The sequence below is a fragment of the Scomber scombrus genome, chromosome 2, assembly GCF_963691925.1.
Source record: "Scomber scombrus chromosome 2, fScoSco1.1, whole genome shotgun sequence".
NCBI lineage: Eukaryota > Metazoa > Chordata > Actinopteri > Scombriformes > Scombridae > Scomber > Scomber scombrus.
The window spans coordinates 32,813,400-32,834,789 of NC_084971.1; the positions used below are offsets into that span (position 1 = coordinate 32,813,400).

The 21,390-nt window shown below is 40.9% G+C and overlaps 1 protein-coding gene across 1 annotated transcript in view; it reads left to right on the top strand.

The window, feature by feature from the left end:
- Positions 1-429: 429 nt before the first annotated feature.
- Positions 430-21,390, top strand: part of myom2a (myomesin 2a) — a 43,918-nt gene continuing 22,957 nt past the window's right edge. Inside the window, exons 1-14 of the mRNA XM_062426352.1 lie at positions 430-466; positions 1,473-1,601; positions 3,661-3,753; positions 4,190-4,325; positions 6,357-6,511; positions 7,039-7,131; positions 10,370-10,458; positions 10,547-10,585; positions 11,644-11,808; positions 12,358-12,519; positions 14,487-14,628; positions 17,797-17,996; positions 18,076-18,129; positions 20,528-20,696. Coding sequence (XP_062282336.1) covers positions 1,495-1,601; positions 3,661-3,753; positions 4,190-4,325; positions 6,357-6,511; positions 7,039-7,131; positions 10,370-10,458; positions 10,547-10,585; positions 11,644-11,808; positions 12,358-12,519; positions 14,487-14,628; positions 17,797-17,996; positions 18,076-18,129; positions 20,528-20,696 — 1,604 coding nt within the window. The 5' untranslated portion in view covers positions 430-466; positions 1,473-1,494. The remainder of the gene's footprint in view (positions 467-1,472; positions 1,602-3,660; positions 3,754-4,189; positions 4,326-6,356; positions 6,512-7,038; positions 7,132-10,369; positions 10,459-10,546; positions 10,586-11,643; positions 11,809-12,357; positions 12,520-14,486; positions 14,629-17,796; positions 17,997-18,075; positions 18,130-20,527; positions 20,697-21,390) is intronic.

Here is a 21,390-nt window from a genome sequence, read left to right on the forward strand (position 1 = left end):
CAGTCTTTCTGCCGAGTAATGGGAAGATTGGCAACACGCCGTATAAATATTGATTTGACAATTCCTGAGATGAAATATTGTTGAGTGGAAACAGTATTTCATTTTAGAAATCAGTTGCCTCCATGAGTGTATTTCCAGATATTTAAAATGCCCCTAAAACGTCACTTAAAATGTCAAAATATAAGAAAAATACTGAAATATGATAAATGCAGCTGATAAAACGTACCTCCAATAATTCAATAAAATTTGCAGGTACTGATGCACACTCGCCATCTCCAAAGTGCAGAATGAGAGCAAAATTTGGGGGTAAATGCTATATATAGTCTTAAGTGCATCCATACATGGGGTGGAAGGGGACACAGCATTCCTCCTGTGAGAGGGTAATATTTTTGTTACCATCAGCAAGTGCTTCCCAAGCGGCATCAGGCTGGTCTGCCACCGCTTTGCGCTGTTTTAATCTCTTGGGGTAAGTCTCATTTCTTTAAATTTCCTCTCAATTGAGCTGATTTAATTGGAGATATAACTTTTGCCAAAAGAAGTACAGCATAGGAAGAGTAATTATCTGCTGTCAGGAGTGTGATAAATGAAATGTGTTGCTATTATAAATGGTTGTAGTCAGATAATCTGTCTCCAGAGTGGCGACCCAGCAGCAGTCTGGTGTAATCTCTAGTTCCTGTAGCACATACCAGTGCATTAAGGGGTTGCTGACCCTCTTCTGCTAATTTGTGTCAGTCAAGTTGATGCAGGTAAAAATGTTCTTCGGTTGAAATAATTTATTTTATAAAATAGAAGCATAATTACCCTGAAGCAGAGTCGAGATATGACAGCTGATTTAAAACTTAGTCCTTCTCTTGTGTTCAAGTCTAAAAAGCCTATTGAGTCTGATTAGTCTCATTTCCTCTGTGATGGTTTTAATTAAATAGTGTGAGGGCTGTGCACTGCTGCTAATGACTCTATTTCCTTCATTTCTCCAATCATGGAATAGGCAGGCTGCTCCAAGCTATTCATAGCTGAGCTGTGTGAGGTTGTAAGGTGAAACATTTAAAGTGCTGAGCTCTGGCAGTACATTTGAACTGTCCATGCCTCCTAAATATTGAGCATGTCCTCCAATAAGATATTCATGTTCTTATGATATTTATGAATTATTTCAATATTAGTATTTTTCTGAAATAGTGTTTTTTCTCCCATGATATGGATAAAACAACAGATCATATTCTAGGAAGGAAACAACACTACTGACTTTACTGCATAATTATTTATTTACTGCATGATGATGTAATGCTATGATGATGCTCTCAGTATCTGTTAACACTTGGTACTTATGTTCAGAAGGTGGCAGCACAGTAAATATGTATCACAGAGACTTCAGGATGGCTGCAGTAACAATAATGCTAAAGGGATGATTTGTATTGACATTGCTGTCATGGCTAACACATGTTTGGTCTCCTCCTCCCCCTGGTGCCCTTGGCCAGGTCTCCTTGAAGTGTTCCAGTCATGGCTTCCAATGTCATATCTTGGCAAAAGAAGAAGCATGCGAGCCATGTCAAAACTGATTATGCTTACCATCACACTAAAAGTGCTGTGAAGCATCATACTGAAAGGTATGAAGGTGGAGTTCACCTGCCACTTGCTGCTTCGCCGGGTAGAGCTGAAGATTTGCTAGAGCAGCTGCTGAGGGGGCGGATCTGAACGGGCCTGCTGATTTTCTTACTGTGAATGTGTCTGCTTCCTAGCTGGCTTTTCATTTGTCTTTTGACTTCATATTTAAAGCTGTGCAGGGCCAGATATAATAAACAAATCCCTAATTACTTGGTGAGTTTGGATGATGAGTGAAAGGACTCTCCAACAACACTGCTGTAAGATCCTATTTCTTCAGTCCCTCTGTTTTCACTGGATTTAAAGCATCATAGACCCTACAATCATCACTCAAACAATATGCTAAAGTATTGCTGGAAACTGATATCATTCACCTGCACCACCTTTGTTGCTACGATTCGACAGTGCATGGCGAGCATCAGAGTAGATGTCGCATTTGTTATTAGCCCTTAGAAGGCTCATTGGCAACTTTGAGTTTACAATACGTTCACAGTAAATTATATATATCACCATTTGTGGTTGTCTGTGGCCTTTAGTGGCGTTGCTAGTCAGAAGTAGAGAACTCTGAGAGCGTTAGGTTATTTTAGGTGCCATGTCCATGAAATGTCTGATTTAACTCGTCTAAAGCTGAAAATTGCATAGAAGTGTAGTAATTAGTAAACAGGGTAAAGATTGAGATAGCACAGAGAGAAGAATGAGAAGCCAATCGAGTTCGGTGTACTTTGTGATGTAATTCTATTAGAAATAGTTTCAACAATTTGTGACTAGTTAATTGACTTTGGCGTGTAAAATCAGAGGTCTACCCTTTAGTTCAATGTTGGACCCTCTGGATACCCCTATGTATTTCTCTTTCTGAAAAATAATGTAGTTTGAGGTAAAAGATAACACATATTTAACCTAAGCTTGGACAAGATGAAATGAAAACAATGAAAAAACAAAGAAAAGCACAGTTATATAAAAAAGCTCTGTATTCTCAATCACGTAACATCTAAAGATAACCATCACTGACGTATTTCCCAGCTTTACTTGCCATGACCCCTTTTCATTGTTGGGACCAATGATAGATGATAGTGCTGCTGATGTGCTGCAGCTTCTGCCAACACTGTTTGTCTGTTTTTTTATTATACAGGTCATGACCATTATGTGTTTTAGCTGTAGCATTGCAACCCACCTGGCTCTTCATCCAGCTCTGCCGAGTAGCAGAGTCACGCTTTGTGCTGAATTTGATTCATGAGTCAGTCGCTGCACCAGCTTTGTAATCATCAGTGATGATGAGATAAAACTGCCTCAAGCACCACTTATGAGGCATCACAGGCCAAGCTCTGGTTTGTGATTTGTGTAGCTGGCTGCCATGTTGTCATGTAGCCTTTCCCTTATGTCACAGGATGCATGCCATTACCCTGAACCTGACCTACATCTGAGGCCATGGGTCCCAGCTGTAGATACTCATGTCACTACTGACCAAATTTGTCATTTGCTTTATTGGGTCTTCATTGCCTTTTATACAGACCTTTCTTATTATTAGTTTGTCAGTTTGTCAGCCATGTTAATTTATCCTTTCAAGTCCATGTCCCTGTTGCTCATTGGTCAAATTATCCTCATCTGTATCAGGCTATTTACAATCAACCCTTTCAAATGGATTTGGCTGCAGACCCTTTAAACTAATATATACCCTCTGTAATGCAAATGACTGAATATCAGTTGAAGGGATTGCTTAGGACATTTAGGAAATATTATTGCATTATATTGGCAATATGAATGAGAGAAATGTGGCTCCAACCACAGAGGAGGAACCATGAAGACAGTATAGAAGTTTAATATTGAGTCATATTGTGTCCACCCTTAGTATATGAGGGAATATTAAAACATGATATTACAGACCAGGAGGCCTTCATTTGTAAGAAGTTGGCACCTTTTTCACGATCAATCTCAGACAAGAACTCTGGTGGATTTTGGGAGTTTTTACCAGGACGACTGCTTCTCTGAAACTAAAAGCTGAAAGGTCTGTGTTGGAACATTTCCCTTTAGTGGCTGTTTCATACTGATCGACTTTCTCCTCAACAGGAAATCAAGTTCTAAATCGGTGAGCAAGGAGCACGCCCACGCCACAACGGCTATGGCAGAACCGGCCTATACTATACCGGCTTTCCGGCAGAGGTGAGTCCCCATTGGTTGCTGACATATGTCTAAGCTATTTTAGGTGTAAGGTAATACGTAACTACAGTCTCTACTATCTGACTCAAGTCAAGGCAGCACATTTCTTCAGTGTTACAAACTGTTCATTTTTCAGTGATGATAATTTGGAGATTGGTGTTGATTTAGGAGTTTTAGACCTTATATGCATGAGATGTCTGTTTTGATGATATTTCTAAAAGTTACTAGACAAATAATGATAAATCCCTGAGCTTCTATCTGATTTGCAGATATACTGTATTCATCCTATTCTTGCCTCCAAGTTTGATCCAATCCAAAAGTTTAGAGTATAAAGTTTAATTCAAATGTAGTAAAATGGTCAAGATTAATCCTACTTTGTTTTTTACCAGCTAGTTCCTAGATTAGATGAAGTAGATTAATAGGAGTTGTGTGTTGATAGGAGTGCTGATGAGATTGAGGAGTACCAGAGAGTATCCACAAATGTTGGGAAAGGACTGGCTGTTATTCAGGAGGAGATCTCAAGGATACGGATTTCCACCAAGGCTCATGTGGAGAGTCTTGCGATGCAGAGAGAGGTGAGTAACTATGTGGACAATATTTCACCATTTAATGAAGGGGTGTCCAAACTATTCAACAAAGTGCCATGTGGCTGCAGGTTTTCAATCCCACCAAGCAGGAGCACGTCTGGTCTTGACTGATTTAATCAGCTGATCTCAGTCTTCAGACAGTTGATTGGTCGAATCATGTGCTCTTGAATGGTTGGAACAAAAACCTGCAGCCACATGGTCCTTTGTGGAATAGTTTGGACATGCCTGATTTAATGCATTCAATTTGGGGCTGTGCTTTATTTGTTTTGTATGTTGTATTATTTTTGTGTGTCTTATTGCTTTGTTTTTCCTCCGATTTCTATTTGAAAGTAATGTGAAACTAAACAAGAGAGTTTAGTTTCATTACTACAGAATGATACAGAGAGGTTGGATCTGGATATGATCATAGGTATGTAAAAGGCTGTCCACACTAAGAATGATAACTATAGCTATAAAGATAACGATGTGAGCGTCCACACTTATGAACTAGGCTATAACGTCCTGTAAACAGCGGAGTCAGAAGCTAATGAAAATAGATAGGCTATTAATTACTGATGAGCTGTTAATGCTGTATGCTGTACATAAAAATATAAAATAAAAGCAGGTAGGTTCACTCACGGGTGCTGATTCAGTGTGTTGATCAGAAGTATTTCAGACACTAGTTTGGGTTTTGGGACAGCAGCAAATGTTGAAGCTCAATATGCAAAAGCGCAGAGATAAGCAGCTTTTACTGAGCTGTGGCAGCGACACACAGTATGAGCACAGATCTGAAGAATAAAAGATTCATTCATTTTGTTGTTTTTTCCACTGGATGGATCAGAGGATGATGCTTTGTTTGACTCTGGGGCTGAAACACAGTCTGGGGACAGTGAGCTTGATGAGCCTTACAATGACTCAGGAACAATATTTGTGCATAGCAACAACTCTGATGAAGAGTTTTGGGACTCAGTAAGCATACAGCTACACTCTGTGTTTAATATGTAAAGTTACTGTGTTCTTTTAAATGGTTTGATTGAAACTCAGCCTAATATACCGGTCCAGTTCAGATAAGCATATCATTACCGGACCATTAACCATTAACCATTAACCCGACACTGTTTCAGGTGTAATATGTGTGTTTTATTGCGTTTCAAATCAAAGTAAATTGAAAAGTTTTGGAGTATAAACCTCTGTGTTTATAAATGAATAGCTACTGGTGCATTCAAATAAACTAGTCTTTAATAGAAAAGTGTTTTGTCCCAGCATGAGACCCCCCAAAACAGACTGCAACTTCTACACCAGTGCGACTTGTACATCGTTTTTTATGGTAGATACAACACATCTCTGATATGATTGTAAGATAATAATCTTCTGGCATCTTCTTAACCGATTTGCTTGCTTCTCTTAGAGTGTGAACTAAGTTGTGTCTCTGCTTTTATTTAATTGTTTCCTACAGTTTTAGGGTTAGGACCTGAAGTGCACCCAAAGTTTACTACATTTAAAACAAACTCCACGAATGACTCCTTTGTTATAGCGTTTTCTGATCTGACGTCCCTATCAGCAGAATTACGTTTTCTGTCATTGTCCAAAACAATTTTCAATAAACATCCAAAAATGATTCATATGAGCGTTTTCTGTTTGATTATGTTTAGGCACAAAAATGACTCAGGAAAAGATCTTAGACTTACTGTGGTCATTGTGCAGTCTTCCCCTGCTGTACATAGACAGACGGACGGATGATGCTGATGTTAAAAGCTGCTGACTGCTTTTTGACCACAGGGCTAACTGCTGCCTGCTGACCTCACCTCTCTAATCCTTCTGGTTTTGGCAGATTTCAGATTTGTTAATAAAAGTGTCAGTTGGGGAAAGTTGCTGGTGTCAAAATGTTGTCATAGAAATGCTTACAGTGATGTCTTCTGTTCATAGAAACAGATGGTCTTTATATTTACAATGCATGATATAGCAAATTACAGTTTTATTTTCTAATCTGCGCTGTGACTTATGAGCTGTATAATTTAACCTGTCATCTTCTGTCTCCAGGTTAAAGACATGATGTACACAAAGGTGATTTCTTTGGACGAAATCCCCAAGTTGCCGGATTTCGTGGTGGCCCTGAGGCCCCACACCGTGTGGGAGAAGACTCCCGTCAAACTGTTCTGCACCGTGCAGGGAAACCCGAGGCCCATTGTTAAATGGTCAGTAGTACTCACTTGTTGGCACTCATGATACTGATTTTATAAGAACTGTAGCCAACGCTTATTACATTTTAAAGAATATTTAGACTTACAACCTACAAGATCAGTATTACAAACCATCAAGCAACATGTCCAATGAACATAATGACCATATGCTTACTGTTGATTATAGTATAGTCATTCTTGTGTTTTTCTTTAGGTCTTTATATTTGTGAAATGTGGCTGCCTTGATAGTTTAGTGTCTAGATTAGTTGTTTAAATTTTGCCTTGTAAGATATGCAGCATTGATCTCCCCTTAAAGGGCTTGTTAGCATTGCTGGCATTCATTTAATCCCCTTAATACCTATTTACAATGTTGGACACATCCTCTTAATAGCCTGCACCTTGTGAATATCTCCTGCTATTTGAAGATGCAACACATTAAACTTTGTAATGGGATGGATCCCTGTATGCATACTTGTAGATATTTTATCAGTTTAAAGTCTTAGCGTGTGCTGTAACTGTGAACAACTGCTGGTTCTCTGCAGGTATAAAGGAGGAGCGCCAGTCGACCCACTGAGCGCTCCAGGAAAGTACAGGATTGAAAACAAGTATGGAGTCCACAGTTTGATCATTAGCAGGTACGACACAAACACAACGATGAGTTTTCATGAAACAAAGACATTTTTTTTTCAATTTTAAAAGATTCCAAACTAAAAGGCATTATTATATCTGTTTGTGTATATGTGAGTTTGAGTTATCAACTACTTTTTCAAAGAAATCCCAGCGTTTTTTTGCCATTTGTTTTATGAATCATTCCTTCAAACTCAATTGATAGAATACTGATATCAAAGGCCTGAAAACAGGTCTGAAGTGATGAAAAACAAAAACAATTAACATTGAACAGATATTGTAGAAACAGTTTGGAAAAGAAAGTTTGAAATGGAATTGCAAAGTTTTTTGTAGCTTATCTGCCTAAATCACACTTTACAGCCAATGAATCTGTTTCATTTTGGCCATCAGAAGTATCGTAACTTTTCCCGCTGGCGCAATGAAAAAAAGAAAACACCACCAAGAGTGAGATCTGTGGGTGGCCGTCATCACACTCATGTCCATTTCCCTTCCCTGACGTATTGCGTTCGGCTACTTGGGTCCCTTTACAGTCTGTGGAATTATTTATTAACAAAGTTTTAACACTGACCCAACTAGCAGCTGACCAGCTTTATATGGATAACAAGGCGAAAAAATGAATAAGTGAACTGAAAAGCTCAGAGAAAAGGAGTTAAAATACCAAAAAGTAGAAGCAGACAGTTTTTTCCCGAAATACATTTAACTGCAGAGCAACAGACTGGATTCAGGACCATTGAGACCAGTTAAAACTAGGTCTAGGTTCTGTTGGCTCAAGTTAACTAGTCTGAGTTTAGTTAGCAGGATAACGTTATTTAGCTCTGGTTTAATCAAAAATGGCAATGCTGTATATCAACTACCCGAAGGTAAAAAAACCTCTGTTCACTACTTAATTCTTATAAACTGCCACATGGGCCTTGGTGTATTCGTGTTGGGATATTTTGAAATTTTAACAGGTGCCATCTGTATCTCTTGCTGCCATCTGAAGCGACAGGTGCACCAACACACTGCTTTGTCTAATAAAACTTTACAGTCAAGTAAAAAGCAAAAATAATCTTATTGTTAAAATATGAAAGAACTTGTGTTATGAGAGCAAATTAAGAGTAAAAAATAGAGGAAAACAAAATACCAACAGTATTAAAATACTATAGAGTAACTCGTTTACAATTATTATTTGCAATTATTAATAATTTCCTCTGTTGTACGTAGTTTTTAGTGCTTTATCTGGGTTTTTTTTTGGCATTAAATTCAAAAGAAGTTTGACCAGAAACGGAGAGCAGGGAGTGAGAGGAGGAAGGCGTGCTGGCTTGTTCGTCATCTTGAAGGCTCCTCAGCTGTTCATGTCGAAGTGCTGACCTTTGCGTCATTCGAGCCATGAATTCCTCCCACTCCCCACTCCCCACTCTCTCTCTCTCTCTCTCTCTCTCTCTCTCTCTCTCTCTCTCTCTCTCTCTCTCTCTCTCTCTATCTCTCTTTCTCTCTCTCTCTCTCTCTCTCTCTCTGTCTCCTTCTCTCTTTCTCTCCGAGGCACTGAATATCTCCACTCCTCCGTCATTGCATTGCAGGGTCATTAAGGAGACTGCAGCTTATGTCCCCCAACATTTAAAACTTTAAATAATGACGATTTTTCTCAGTCAAAGTGTGAAATAAAACATGCTAAGTGAGATATTCAGCTAGAAAAAGAACACAGTCTCACTTTAAGTTGCTCACAGCTGAGAAAATGGATCACCTTTAAAATAGTTCCCATGCAGAGGGTGAAGGTTCACATTTCTTCCTTCTATTCTCACCCTCGTCTTCAATCGCCTCCCCAAGGCTCCCGCTGCCTTGGTAGCTTGCACCTTCTTTTAAAATGCGCTCCCAACATGTGAGATCATTTTTTCAAAAGAAGCAGAACACGATGTCTTGTGTTTACCGCCAACGTTTAAATACGTCAACGAGATGCTGTTGAGAGAAGAAAGAGTTTTACTAAAGTCTGTGTTACGACTACGAGCCTCAATTTTCAGCACCTTCGTTGTTAATAGGATTCCTGTTGTGTTCATGCTTATGCAGCTGCTAGCGTCGGGGCTTATAAATACACACAAATAACATGAGACAAACATATGGACATTAGCGGTTACGAGAAAAAAACATGACGACTGTAAAATGCAGGAAAAGGAAAACACAATTTAGTTAAATTTTTTTTAAACCCAGAATTAGTTCATGACCGAAAAAGAGATTTTTTTAAAAAACAGACCCAAAAGATGATTAAAAAGTTAGATATTTATATTAAATTGCATTTCTTATTTGATTCTGTTTGTAGAAGTAACACATTTAGTTCCTTCAGTCTGCATAGGCTCTATATTACACAATGTCTTAAAGTAGCAGTAGTTAAAGTAGGGTTAGGGTTTTTATATTCATATAAAATCTCCAAAATTATCATATAAATCACAGCAGTCAGTTTAATTAATGTTGATAAACTTCCAGAACACAAAATTATAATTCAAAAGACTATTTCCAAATTCAATACAACATTAAAATATCACATTTTCAAACACTTAAAGAACCGAAAGTCAAGTTTGCCTTAGCCCTCCTGTTGTCCTCAAGTCAAGGTAGGAAGGACGGAAGAAGGAAGGAAGGGAGGGAGGAAGGAAGGATGGAAGAAAGGAAGAAGGAAGGAAAAGAGGGAGGAAGGAAGGAAGGGAGGAAGAAGGAAGGAAAAGAGGGAGGAAGGCAGGAAGGGAGAAAGAAGGAAGGAAAGGAGGAAGGAAGGAAGAAGGAAGGAAAGGAGGGAGGAAGGAAGGAAGGGAGGAAGAAGGAAGGAAAGGAGAGAGAAGGAGGGAGGGAGGGAGTAAAGAAAAGAGGAAGGAAGGAAAGAAGCTAGGGGGGAGGAAAAAAGAGAGAAGAAGGGAGGGAGGAAAGAAGAGAGGGAGGAAAGGAAGGAAGGAATGAAGGAAGGAAAGAAGGGAAGAAGGAAAGAGGGAGGGAGGGAGGAAGGATGGAAGGAAGGAGAGAAGGAAAGAAGGATGCAGGGATGAAGGAAGGGACGAAAGAGAGAAGGCGGGAGGGAAGTAGGACAGACGGAAGGAAGGAAGGAAGGAAGGAAGGAAGGAAGGAAGGAAGGAAGGAAGGGAGGAAGGGAGGAAGGGAGGAAAGAAGGAACAGTCAAAACAGACGGGGTCAATTTGACCCGGGATGACGACAGGAAGGTTAAAGCTGTGACTCTATGTTCATAAACTTAATACCATTTTGTCTCTTTGCTGTCTGCTCCTGTAGATGTGCTGTGAGTGATACCGCTGAGTACAGCGCCGTGGCAACCAACCCTCACGGCACAACTACCAGCAAGGCTACCGTTACCGTGAAGAGTAAGCCTCTCTCTTCTTCTTCACTCTTATTATTAAAGTCACCTGTTATATTCCTCTCTGTGATCATGGTGTTTATTTTTCTCAACAGGGCCGTCAGGAGCTGGGGCTTCCTGCCAGCTGGATATAGGTGAGAAGAAAGCAGGGGCAGTAGCTGATGACTTTAGCTAAGGAGGTGGGGGGGGTGGGGGTCTTTTTTAATTTTTGTCTGGAGTCAGGCCCAGGCAGTCAGCTCCATGTGGGATCATTAGGCTACAAATAGCTGAGCATGTGAGAGGTCTGATAAGAAGTGGAAACTATTGTGAGACGCTCTTGTTTTCATCCAGATATCGAAGCGGAGTAAACAAGATGAACGTCTGTTGACTATAAATCCCAGTAACCCCAGTAAATACAACCCCAGAATTTTGCGAACTGGGGTTGAAACACCTGTCCATTTAGTACGTTTACCATAATGAATAATATGTAATATGAGGCGTTTCAACCCCAGTGTGCAAAATACAGGGAGGAGAAAATGTTAATATGTTATTTAGCACACGCATTGTGATTTACCAAACCTGAAGGTATTATTTCTGACGCTAACTACGTCCATAAATAATACCTTTGAAGGGCAGGTATTAACCGGCTGTTACTATGGAGACAAGGAGACGGAGGCACAATGACAGAAGACGCACAGGACGGAGTTTTTCCACTCTTGTTAATAATTTTGGAGGAATATTTGTGGTTTTACTAACAGCATTGACTTTGTCACTAATACTCTCCCATATGTGGGTTTCTCTTGTAATATTAGTTTTTGTTATAACTCAATATATTTGTTAACCTCTTCCACTAGAACCTGATCACATTTCATTTTGCGCTTGCAGCTTTCTGCTCGTCCAAACTCTCCATAAAGACACAAAACCCTCATTTAAATACTGCTGTCTGCACCTGTTGCACCTGTTTTCATTTACACAGTTATTCTTAGTAGATCACCTGCAAAACGCACAATAACTAAACGCGCAATCTATTGCACCGTGCACGCAATTTAGTATCCACTATTTGGGATCTTAGTAAATCAGGCCCTAAGTGTATTTTGGGTGGAAAAAACACAATCATAGTAGAGTCTGCTTTAATAAACATAATATATAATATAAATATAATAATTAATAACTGATTGATGATGATGTTTAACTTGTTGTTTTCTTTCACCAGTTCCTCATCTGACTGAGATCCATCCCAGTAAGCTGGAGGTCAGCCTGCTGGATAAGTTCTCAGTGAGCTTCGGTGTGGAGGGCAACTCCATCAGCCTGGTCTGCACCATGGTCGTCGTCCCCGACCTCCCCAACGTCCCACCGCACGCCGAGTGGTACAGAGACGGTGAGACAGTCAGTCATTCCTTCTTCCCTCCTTCTCTCTTTCTTTCCTTCCTCCCTTCCTTCCTCCCTCCCTCCTTCCTTCCTTCCTTCCTTCCTTCCTTCCTCCCTCCTTTCCTTCCTTCCTCCCTTCCTCCCTCCTTCCTTCCTTCCTTCCTTCCTCCCTCCTTTCCTTCCTTCCTCCCTTCCTCCCTCCCTCCTTCCTTCCTTCCATCCTTCCTTCCTTCCTCCCTTCTACCTTCCCTACCTCCTTCTCTCTTTCTTTCCTCCCCCTACCTTCTTCCCTTCCTTCTTTCCTCTGTCCTTCTTTCCGTCCTTCCTCCCTTCCTTCCTTCCTCCATCCCTCCCTCCTTTCCTTCCTTCTTCCTCTCTCCTTTCCTTCCTTCTTCCTCCCTTCCTTCCTTGATTCTACAGTTATTTAATCTGCATTTCTTCATTGTTTATCCTTTTATTACTTTTCCTCTTCAGCTGCTTCAGAAACAAGCAGCTGGTTGTGTGTTAACTGTTTATTTTGATCACTCGTCACTATTTCTTCCATCTTGTCTGCTGACAGATAATCTGCTGAAGCAGGGTAAGCTGGCGGAGATGTCCGTGGGTGGAGGCGCGGCCCGTCTGAAGCTGCCCCACCTGGCCAAGGACGACGAGGGCCTCTACACACTCCGCATCTTTACTAAGGACGGGACTGCCGAGCACAGCGCCTACCTGTTTGTGGCTGGTAGGACACAAATATGCAACATCCGCAAATCTTTCACCACATTGTTTTTAGAGATTAGTGTAAGGCAAGGCGGTTTTATTTATATAGCGCATTTCATACACAATGGCAACTCAATGTGCTTTACATAAAACAAACATTTGACAGTAAGAATTGGAAATAAAAAACATAAAAACATGCAATTTGAGAAATAAAAATGAAACCCAACAATAGTAAAAACATAGAAATTCAAATTTTTTTCGACCACACGGACAACCACCTAACACTATCTCTTCCATAGGACCTTATCATGTCATTGTTTCCTGTATTTCCCATGATTAGTGTACTTAGATCACATTGTCCAGAAAACCTGCTGGATTGCATTAGTGCAAAAAAAAAAAAACAGTGCAAGGAACTACAGTTTTAGAATAATTAGAAGAACTGTAAAAGGTGCAGTGACAACAACCATGGCGGAGCAAACAGTGTAAAAAAGCTCCAACTACAGTAATTCAAACTCCTATCTGAAGAAAATCAAATGTAGATTATAAGTTCATCTCAGTAGGTTCATACTGTACATGACTGATTGACAGGTGACTTCTGAAAAATGCTGTTCAGGAACAACCACACCTAGAACACAACGTGGATACTAGAACTATGAAAATGGGCTTTTAGCAATATCTGTTGCAGCAAAGGCAGTGAGGACTTTATCTGTTATGTCAATGTTTCATTTTTACCTGAATATTTATCTTGTTTTCAAACATTGCTAAAGTTTTAAAAAGCTCAAGTCAGGTCAGATGTCAGACCTGTTCATTACGCAGCTTGTGACAGGCTCATGAAGTACGGGGGAAGTTCGCTCATTTCTCACCAAACTGGATTTCAGAATGTGCTTCAACATGACAAAAAGGTCAAAGTACATATTCATTATTTTTAACTGATTAAGGGAGCGCTTCAGTTCCCACGGTTTCTGCAAAGGTTATTTAGTGTGATTTATGATTTATGATTTTTTTAATTAAAAGTTTTGAATCATAATATTCAACAAATAGACGCAGAAGTGCATCACAACATGATTAAAGGATTAAAATCTATTCCTGCTTAGAAAGAAAAAAATAACATAACCAGATGTTATTAACCTTTGTGTCGTCCTCCCGGGTCAAATTTAACCCGTCTGATTTATCTTCCTTCCTTCCTTCCTTCCTTCCTTCCTTCCTTCCTTCCTTCCTTCCTTCCTTCCTTCCTTCCTTCCTTCCTTCCTTCCTTCCTTCCTTCCTTCCTTCTTCCTTCCTTCCTTCAGTCTGTCCTCCCTCCCTCCTTCTCTCTTTCTTTCCTTCCTCTCTCTTTCCTCCCTTACTTCTGTCCTTCCTCCCTCCCTCCCTCCTTCTTTCCTTCCCTCTTTCTTTCTTCCTTCCTTCTTTCCTTCCTTCCATCCTTCCGTCTCTCCTGCCCCCCTCTCCTTCTCTCTTTCTTTCCTTCCTCTCTCTTTCCTCCCTTACTTCTTTCCTTCCTCCATCCCCCTTTATTCCATCCTTCTGTCCTTCCTCCCTCTCTCCCTCCTTCTTTCCTTCCCTCTTTCTTTCCTTCCTTCTTTTCCTTCCTTCCTTCTTTCCTCCCTCCCTCCCTCCTTCTCTCTTTCTTTCCTCCCCCCTCCCTTCCTCCCTTCCTTCTTTCCTCTGTCCTTCCCTAGTTCCTGTCCTTCCTCCCTCCCTCCCTCCCTCCTTCTTTCCTTCCCTCTTTCTTTCTTCCTTCGTACCTTGACTCGAGGACAACAGGAGGGTTAAAGTCAGACTGGTTACATTTAATTTCTTCTTAATTTTGCTTCATTTTACTTTAAAACATTGTCTTTAAATCCTTGTTTCAGAGCAGCAAGTTGAGTATTAGTATCTGTCTATTGTCTTTACATCCTTCTGTTTGTGTTCCTCTTCCTGTTTCCTTCCATCCCTTTCTCCATTCTTCCTCCTTTTCCTCTCTTATGTCATGGTTTCCTTGCTCCATAGATTCTGCTCCCTCTGCAGCCGGTGCCCCTGGTGCACCAATGAGTGTCAAGGCATATGACGTCAACGCCGACTACATCCTGGTTGCCTGGAAACCCCCCAACTCCGTCAACGAGGCGGCGATCACTGGATACTTTGTGGATCGGTCAGTGTGCACCCTGAAAACTCTTCAGGCTTTCTTTTAATAGACCAGAATTGGCACACAGACATAAGCTGTGTTTACTGCAAAGAAAATAACTGTACAAGTATAAAAATATGTCATAGTTATTTATTTATTTAAAGGTGCAGTAATTATTATTATTTATATTAGCAAATGTATCAAATTCATCTTTTAATGCATGAATTATGATAAATAAGTGTTTTTATTTCTCTTTAGGCATGAAAAACACTATTGAACTTCATTTATTTTTCATCAAATTACATTACTTTAGTTTAAAATAACCCAAAAATGTTACTGCAGATAAAGTGGTAGTGTATGGGATGATGCACTAGTGTCTGCTGTGGTGGCTGAAGTCTAACTATGCCATCAATATCCATGCATATATATAATAAAACAGCTTTTCAATAGCTGTCCACTGTAGTGACCACTATGCATAAAAGGGTTAACATTTTATTTTGTGGGTTTTTAATAAGGCAATAAGACAGATCAATAGAAACAGTCAGATAACAAGTAAGCTCAGACATGTGCAAAAATAAATAAATAAATGAGCAAGTAAGTAAAAATTTAAGATGTACATTACATCTTAAACAAAAGCCATGAGGGATTAGCTGGGTGAGTTACTCATCCGTCCACCCCAAGCCTCGTCTACGTAGAGAGGAAATGGGACCCAGATTGCTGAGAGTTTTTTAATTGAATTGGTACTTAAGAACCTGAGTCTCTCTATCTCTAAAATCATGTCAGCCATCCATCTCTGAAAGGAAAGGGGGAGAGGATGATTTCTATTCCCTCAGAGTAAATCTTTTGGCAACATCCCAAACATTAAAAACTGTTGTATGGCTGTAGGGAAGCATTGCGAGCAGCCAAAGACAAGTAGCAAGTTCAACAAATGTATTGTGTAACCAGATAACCTGCCAAAATTAAATGATTTGTCTTTGTTTTGTATGAACAGTATTACATTATCAGCATATAAACCATAGACTGTATATAAAATGGACGTAACATCCGTGACGTCACCCATTGGTTTGTGGACTGCTGCTCGGAAGCGAATAGTATCGGATCTGGGCAGCGCCATCTTGAAAATTTCTGGTGCATGCCGGGTAATAAAAAAACACGGATTCTACTTATATGGGCGTCAGGAGGAGCATGAGGCGCCCTCCTGAACCTGTGAACCAATCAACCTGTCAATCACAACGTAGCCACGCCCTAATGCATACCCTGCTTTATCGTCACATATAAAATCAGGGAGGCCAACATTTCACAAATGAACATCATACTGCATTGAAGAAGGCTTTAAACTAGCGATTGAGACCATAAACACATTTTGAAAACGTTTACTGAGGTTAGAAATCAAGTGAGAAGTTGGTGAATTCTCCATTGACTTGTATAGAGACGGAAGTCCTTTTGACACCAAAACGGTCGCCCCCTGGTGGCCTTTTGATAGAATGCAGTTTTAAGTTACTTCCGCATTGGCATCATTTCAGAGGACCGGGACTCCCGCCTGATATAAAAAAATGAGTTGTTAAACCCACAATGATTCTTTCCATATGACAGCATAAAGGTCCAGTGAGAGAGGGCAGCCCTGCCGAACTGAGCAGTGCAAGGGGAAACATGGTGGACTTGTCTCCATTGGTTAAGATAGAACACATTGGGCTGGCGTATATCAGTTTCACTCAGGATATAAATGATCCACCAAACCCAAATGTGTACAGTGACTCAAACATGTTGGGCTACTCAACCTGGTCAAAGGATAAGATTTGCTGCTTCACTGATTTTCCTACAATCAGCATACATAGTATTAAGGAGGCATCTGACAGTAGAAATGGATAAATGATAGATAACAAGTGCTTCTTTTGCCGGTTAGCCAGCATTTTAGTGATTACCTATCTATCAAAGTCCTGGAATGCAGTAGCTCGGGTCTGTTTCCGCTTTACCTTTCTTTAAAACAACGGAGATATTGACCTCATACAGTGTTTTAGGCAACGCTTTGTGGAGTTTTTCTTTTAAATACGTAGCCATATCCGTCTGGCCCAGCTGCCTTGTCAGATGGAAATGACTTAATGGCAGAGGTTATTTCTTCCCATGTGAAATCAGAGTCCTCCCTGGCAGCGTCGCTAAGTTTGAGCATTACAAGAGGGTCAAAGAAGTCATCTGAGGCAGAGTTACGTGGCGTCACAGAAGTGTAGAGTTTACTGTAAAACAGTAATTTCCTTACCCTCGGAGGTATTTAACAAGGTGCTTGACCTCAATCTGATGTAATAGATTGATTTTGAGGACTGGGCGCCCTTAAACTTTCCCCTGGGCCCCTTTTTAGAGGACATGTTTATTTGACCCCACCCCCCCCCCCACCCCCGCGCCCAGAATACAGTTGCACTCATATTTAACTTTCATTATCTGTCTTCAGAGGATCTTGATGCTTGGTATGTTGCTTCAAGGGTGGAAAGAGTGTTCTCAATCTCTCAACTCTGGTTTTTTTTAAGCCTCATTTAACCTTTGTGTCGTCCTCCCGGGTCAAATTGACCCCGTCTGTTTTGACTGTTCCTTCCTTCCTTCCTTCCTTCCTTCCTTCCTTCCTTCCTTCCTTCCTTCCGTCTGTCCTTCCACCCTCCCTCCTTCTCTCTTTTGTTCCTTACTCTATATTTCCTCCCTCCTTCTTGCCTTCCCTCCTTCCTTCCTTCCTTTCCTTCCTCCCTTCCTTCTTTCCTCTGTCCTTCTTTCCTTCCTTCCTCCCTTCCTCTTTTCCTTTCTCCCTCCTTCCTTCCTCCCTTCGTCCTTCTTTGTTTCCTCCCTCCCTCCCTCCTACCTTCCTTCCTTCTTTCCTCCATCTTTCCTTCCTTCTTTCCTCCCTGCTTTCCTTCCTTCTTCCTTCCTCCCTTCCTCCCTTCCTTCCTCCCTCCTTTCCTTCCTTCTTCCTCCCTTCCTTCCTCCCTCCCTCCTACCTTCCTTCTTCCTCCCTTCCTCCCTTCCTTCCTTCCTCCCTCCTTTCCTTCCTTCTTCCTCCCTTCCTTCCTTTTTCCTCCCTTCCTTCCTTGACTCGAGGACAACAGGAGGGTTAAGAACTTTGTGTTACATCCCGATGTATGAAAAGTGCTACACAAATAAAGTTTGATAAAGTTTGATTGACTAGAGTGACGATGTTGTCTCCTTGGTTCGTAGGTGTGAAGCCGGAAGCGACCACTGGGTCCAGTGCAATGACGCCCCAGTGAAAGTTTGTAAATACCCGGTGCACGACCTGAAAGTGGGCCACTCCTACCACTTCCGGGTCAGAACCGTGAACAGCGTCGGCGTCAGCAAGCCGTCCCGCAAGTCGGACAAAGTGACCGCCCTCGACCCTGCCGAGAGCGAGAGACTGCAAGGTACTGAAGGTAAATACAGAATACAGAACAGCGGCATCGGAGAGTTTCCTAACGGATCTGTCGTTGTTTCCTGCAACAGTGATTAAAATCGAAGGGAAATACGACATAGTGATCAAGGACGATGACCTGGAAGGTACGGTCGTGTACAAAGACTGATCTGGGTTCATTTGCTTTCCCCCGACCCTTCTCCAACCCTTTAAACCACTTCGTCTTAATCCCACAAAGACCAAATACTAAATCAAATCCTTCTTTCCAAAGCTAACAAGCATATCATTCCAATATCTTCACAGACGTCACATAGTAAATGTTCATACCTCACTAAGTCTCTCAATTTAAAAAAAAAATCCCAATTTGGAAAATAATGGCTTGTTCTTAAGAGCAAAGCCTGCATTATTTTCTTGTATTGAAATCTTATGTCAGTATTCAACATTAAAATGTCCACGTTGTTTTTAATCTCAGGGTAGAAAGTAGGGCTGGGTAAAAACAATCGATTGAATTGATTTTGGATCGATTTCATTTAAATTTTGCATTATCGATTCATAGGGCATGAGATCGATTTAAAAAAAAATGTTTTTATATAAAGCTTTATTGGTTGGCATCATTTACAGAAACAATATGTTTTGAAACAGCAGTAGTAATATGAAAATAGGGAAACAAACAGATAAACAACGCCAGGGTTACTTTAATAAACAGCCTTAATGCAATCTGCAGTGATTGAATGTTGTAGTTCAAGTTCACGTTCACTTGCAATTACTTTCTAATTTCAAAATTGCACTTTTGAGACTTGAGACAGTTTTGTTTACAGCTCAAGTTTAAACTGTCCAATTTACAAATTTACACTTAAAACCTGTTGTTTAATGTGAAGAGAAACAATAAAGTACATTTGTATTTTGTAACACAGTTGAGCCATTTTCATTATTTAAGAGCAGATTGAATTGAATCAAATCGAATCAAATCGAATCGAATCGTGATCAATCGATTCAGAACCTTATGAGTCGAAATCGAATCGATTTAGGAAATTGACCACGATACCCAGCCCTAGTAGAAAGACAAAACATCTTTCCAGCCAATAGGAACAAAGTGTCGAATCCGGATTCTGAGATTAAAATAAAAACGTTTCTATTTAAAATTTCAGTATTATTTTTCTTTAATCTCAAAATCTGACATTGTTCACTTCTCTTATCGCTCTTGAACACAGGTTTGATACGAATGTAGAAAACTTTAATTACTTTTTTATGTCATTCATGAGTGAGAAACTGTCGATTACAGTTTTATCTAAAAGATTTTCTCACATGTTCACATTAAAAATATGAAATTTACATAAAAAACTAAAACCCATCACACTGGACTAAAATATAATATCAAAGAAAAGGTTTATGTTGATTTTAATGACCTCACCCAGCCCACCAACCCCAACTCATCCTAACTACTGCAGTGCCATCTTTGATCTAACCGATTCCTCCATTCAAACTTTAATCGACTCAAAACCTTTTTCAATAAACCAAAGATTTTCCTTTCCTCCTCTGAAGTGTGCCGAGTATTTCCGTCTTAATCGATAACACAAAAACTAATTTTTAAAAAAACAAAACAATAAGTCCTAAAACTAATATGCGTTGGTATCAGTTTAGAGTTGAGGCTTGTTGTAGAAGTCCCTCCGTTGCTCAACTTTGGGTCCTGAGAGTTTATCCTTTGTGTCGTCCTCCCGGGTCAAATTGACCCCGTCTAATTTGACTGTTCCTTCTTTCCTCCCTTCCTTCCTTCCGTCTGTCCTTCCTCTATCCCCCTTTCTTCCTTCCTTCTGTCTTTCCTTCCTCGCTCCCTCCTTCATTCCTTCTTTCCTTCCCTCCTTCCTTCCTTCCTTCCTTCCTTCCTTCCTTCCTTCCTCCCTCCCTCCCTCCCTCCCTCCCTCTCTCCTTTCCTTCCTCCCTCCTTTCCTCCCTTCTACCTTCCTTCCTTCCTTCCTTCCTCCGTCCCTCCCTCCTTTCCTTCCTTCTTTCTCCCTTCTTTCTTCCTCCCTCCTTTCCTTCCTTCTACCTTCCTTCCTCCCTACTTTCCTTCCTTCCTCCCTTCTACCTTCCTTCCTTCTTTCCTTCATTCCTTCCTCACTCCCTCCTTCTTTCCTTCTCTCCTTCCTTCCTTCCTTCCTTCCTTCCTCCCTTCTTTCCTCTATCCTTCTTTCCTTCCTCCCCTCCTTTTCTTCTTCCTTCCTACCCTCCTTCCTACCTCCCTCCTTTCCTTCCTTCTCCCTCCCTTCCTTCCTTGACTCGAGGACAACAGGGAGGGTTAAAATAGACAAAATAATGTGCCTTTCTTTCCATATTCTCAACTTAAAGCATCTACTATTCATTTATCACGCCTCTAATGAGAATACCATTTAATAAAGTACATTCAGCCAGAGGAAGTTAATTTAGACACTCTGTCGTCTGTAATTATAATTTTTAATAATATAAAGAAAGTGCTCGATGTGGGACTTCTGCAATAGCTGCAGCTGTATGTACTTTCTGCCTCAACACCGTTCATTCCCAATCTAGGCTACGTAACTCTCCCTGGGGAGCCCACAGATGTGCATGCATCTGAGATTTTCAAATCGTACGTTGTGCTGAGCTGGAAGCCTCCCAGCCCTCGCGGACGAGCCCCGCTGTGGTATGTCGTTGAGAAGGTGTGTGTCGCTCCGCCTCTGGCCGTCCATTTTCCATCAATGTAGCTCACTGTTCAGCACTGTAGTGGAACATAAAATAATATACATTAACCTCTTAAACTCTGAGCTTTACCTTGAAATTTCATTTAACCCTCCTGTTGTCCTCGAGTTAAGGAAGGAAGGGAGGAGGGAGGAAGGAAGGAAGGGAGGAGGGAAGGAAGGAATGAAGGGAGGAAGGAAAGAAAGGTGGAAGGAAGGAAGGAATGAAGGAAGGAATGATGGAAGGGAGGAAGAAGGAAGGAAAGGAGGAAGAAATGATGGAAGGAAGGAAGGAAGGAAGGAAGCAAGGGAGGAAGAAGGAAGGAAAGGAGGAAGGAATGATGGAAGGGAGGAAGAAGGATGGAAAGGAGGGAGGAAGGAAGGGAAAGAAGGGAAAGAAGGACAGAGGAAAGAAGGAAGGGAGGAAGGGGGATGGAGGAAGGAAAGAAGGAAGGGAGGAAAGAGAGAGGAAGGAAAGAAAGAGAGAAGGAGGGAGGAATGAAGGAAGGAAGGAAGGAAGGAAGGAAGGAAGGAAGGAAGGAAGGAAGGAAGGAAGGAAGGAAGGAAGGAAGGAAGGAAGGAAGGAAGGAAGGAAGGAACATTCAAAACAGACGGGGTCAATTTGACCTTTACAGGAGCGCACGGTGCTGAGAAAGTTACCATAACAAACTGAAATCAAATGTGTGGGCGGGCTGTAGGAGCGTAGAGCTTGTAAAT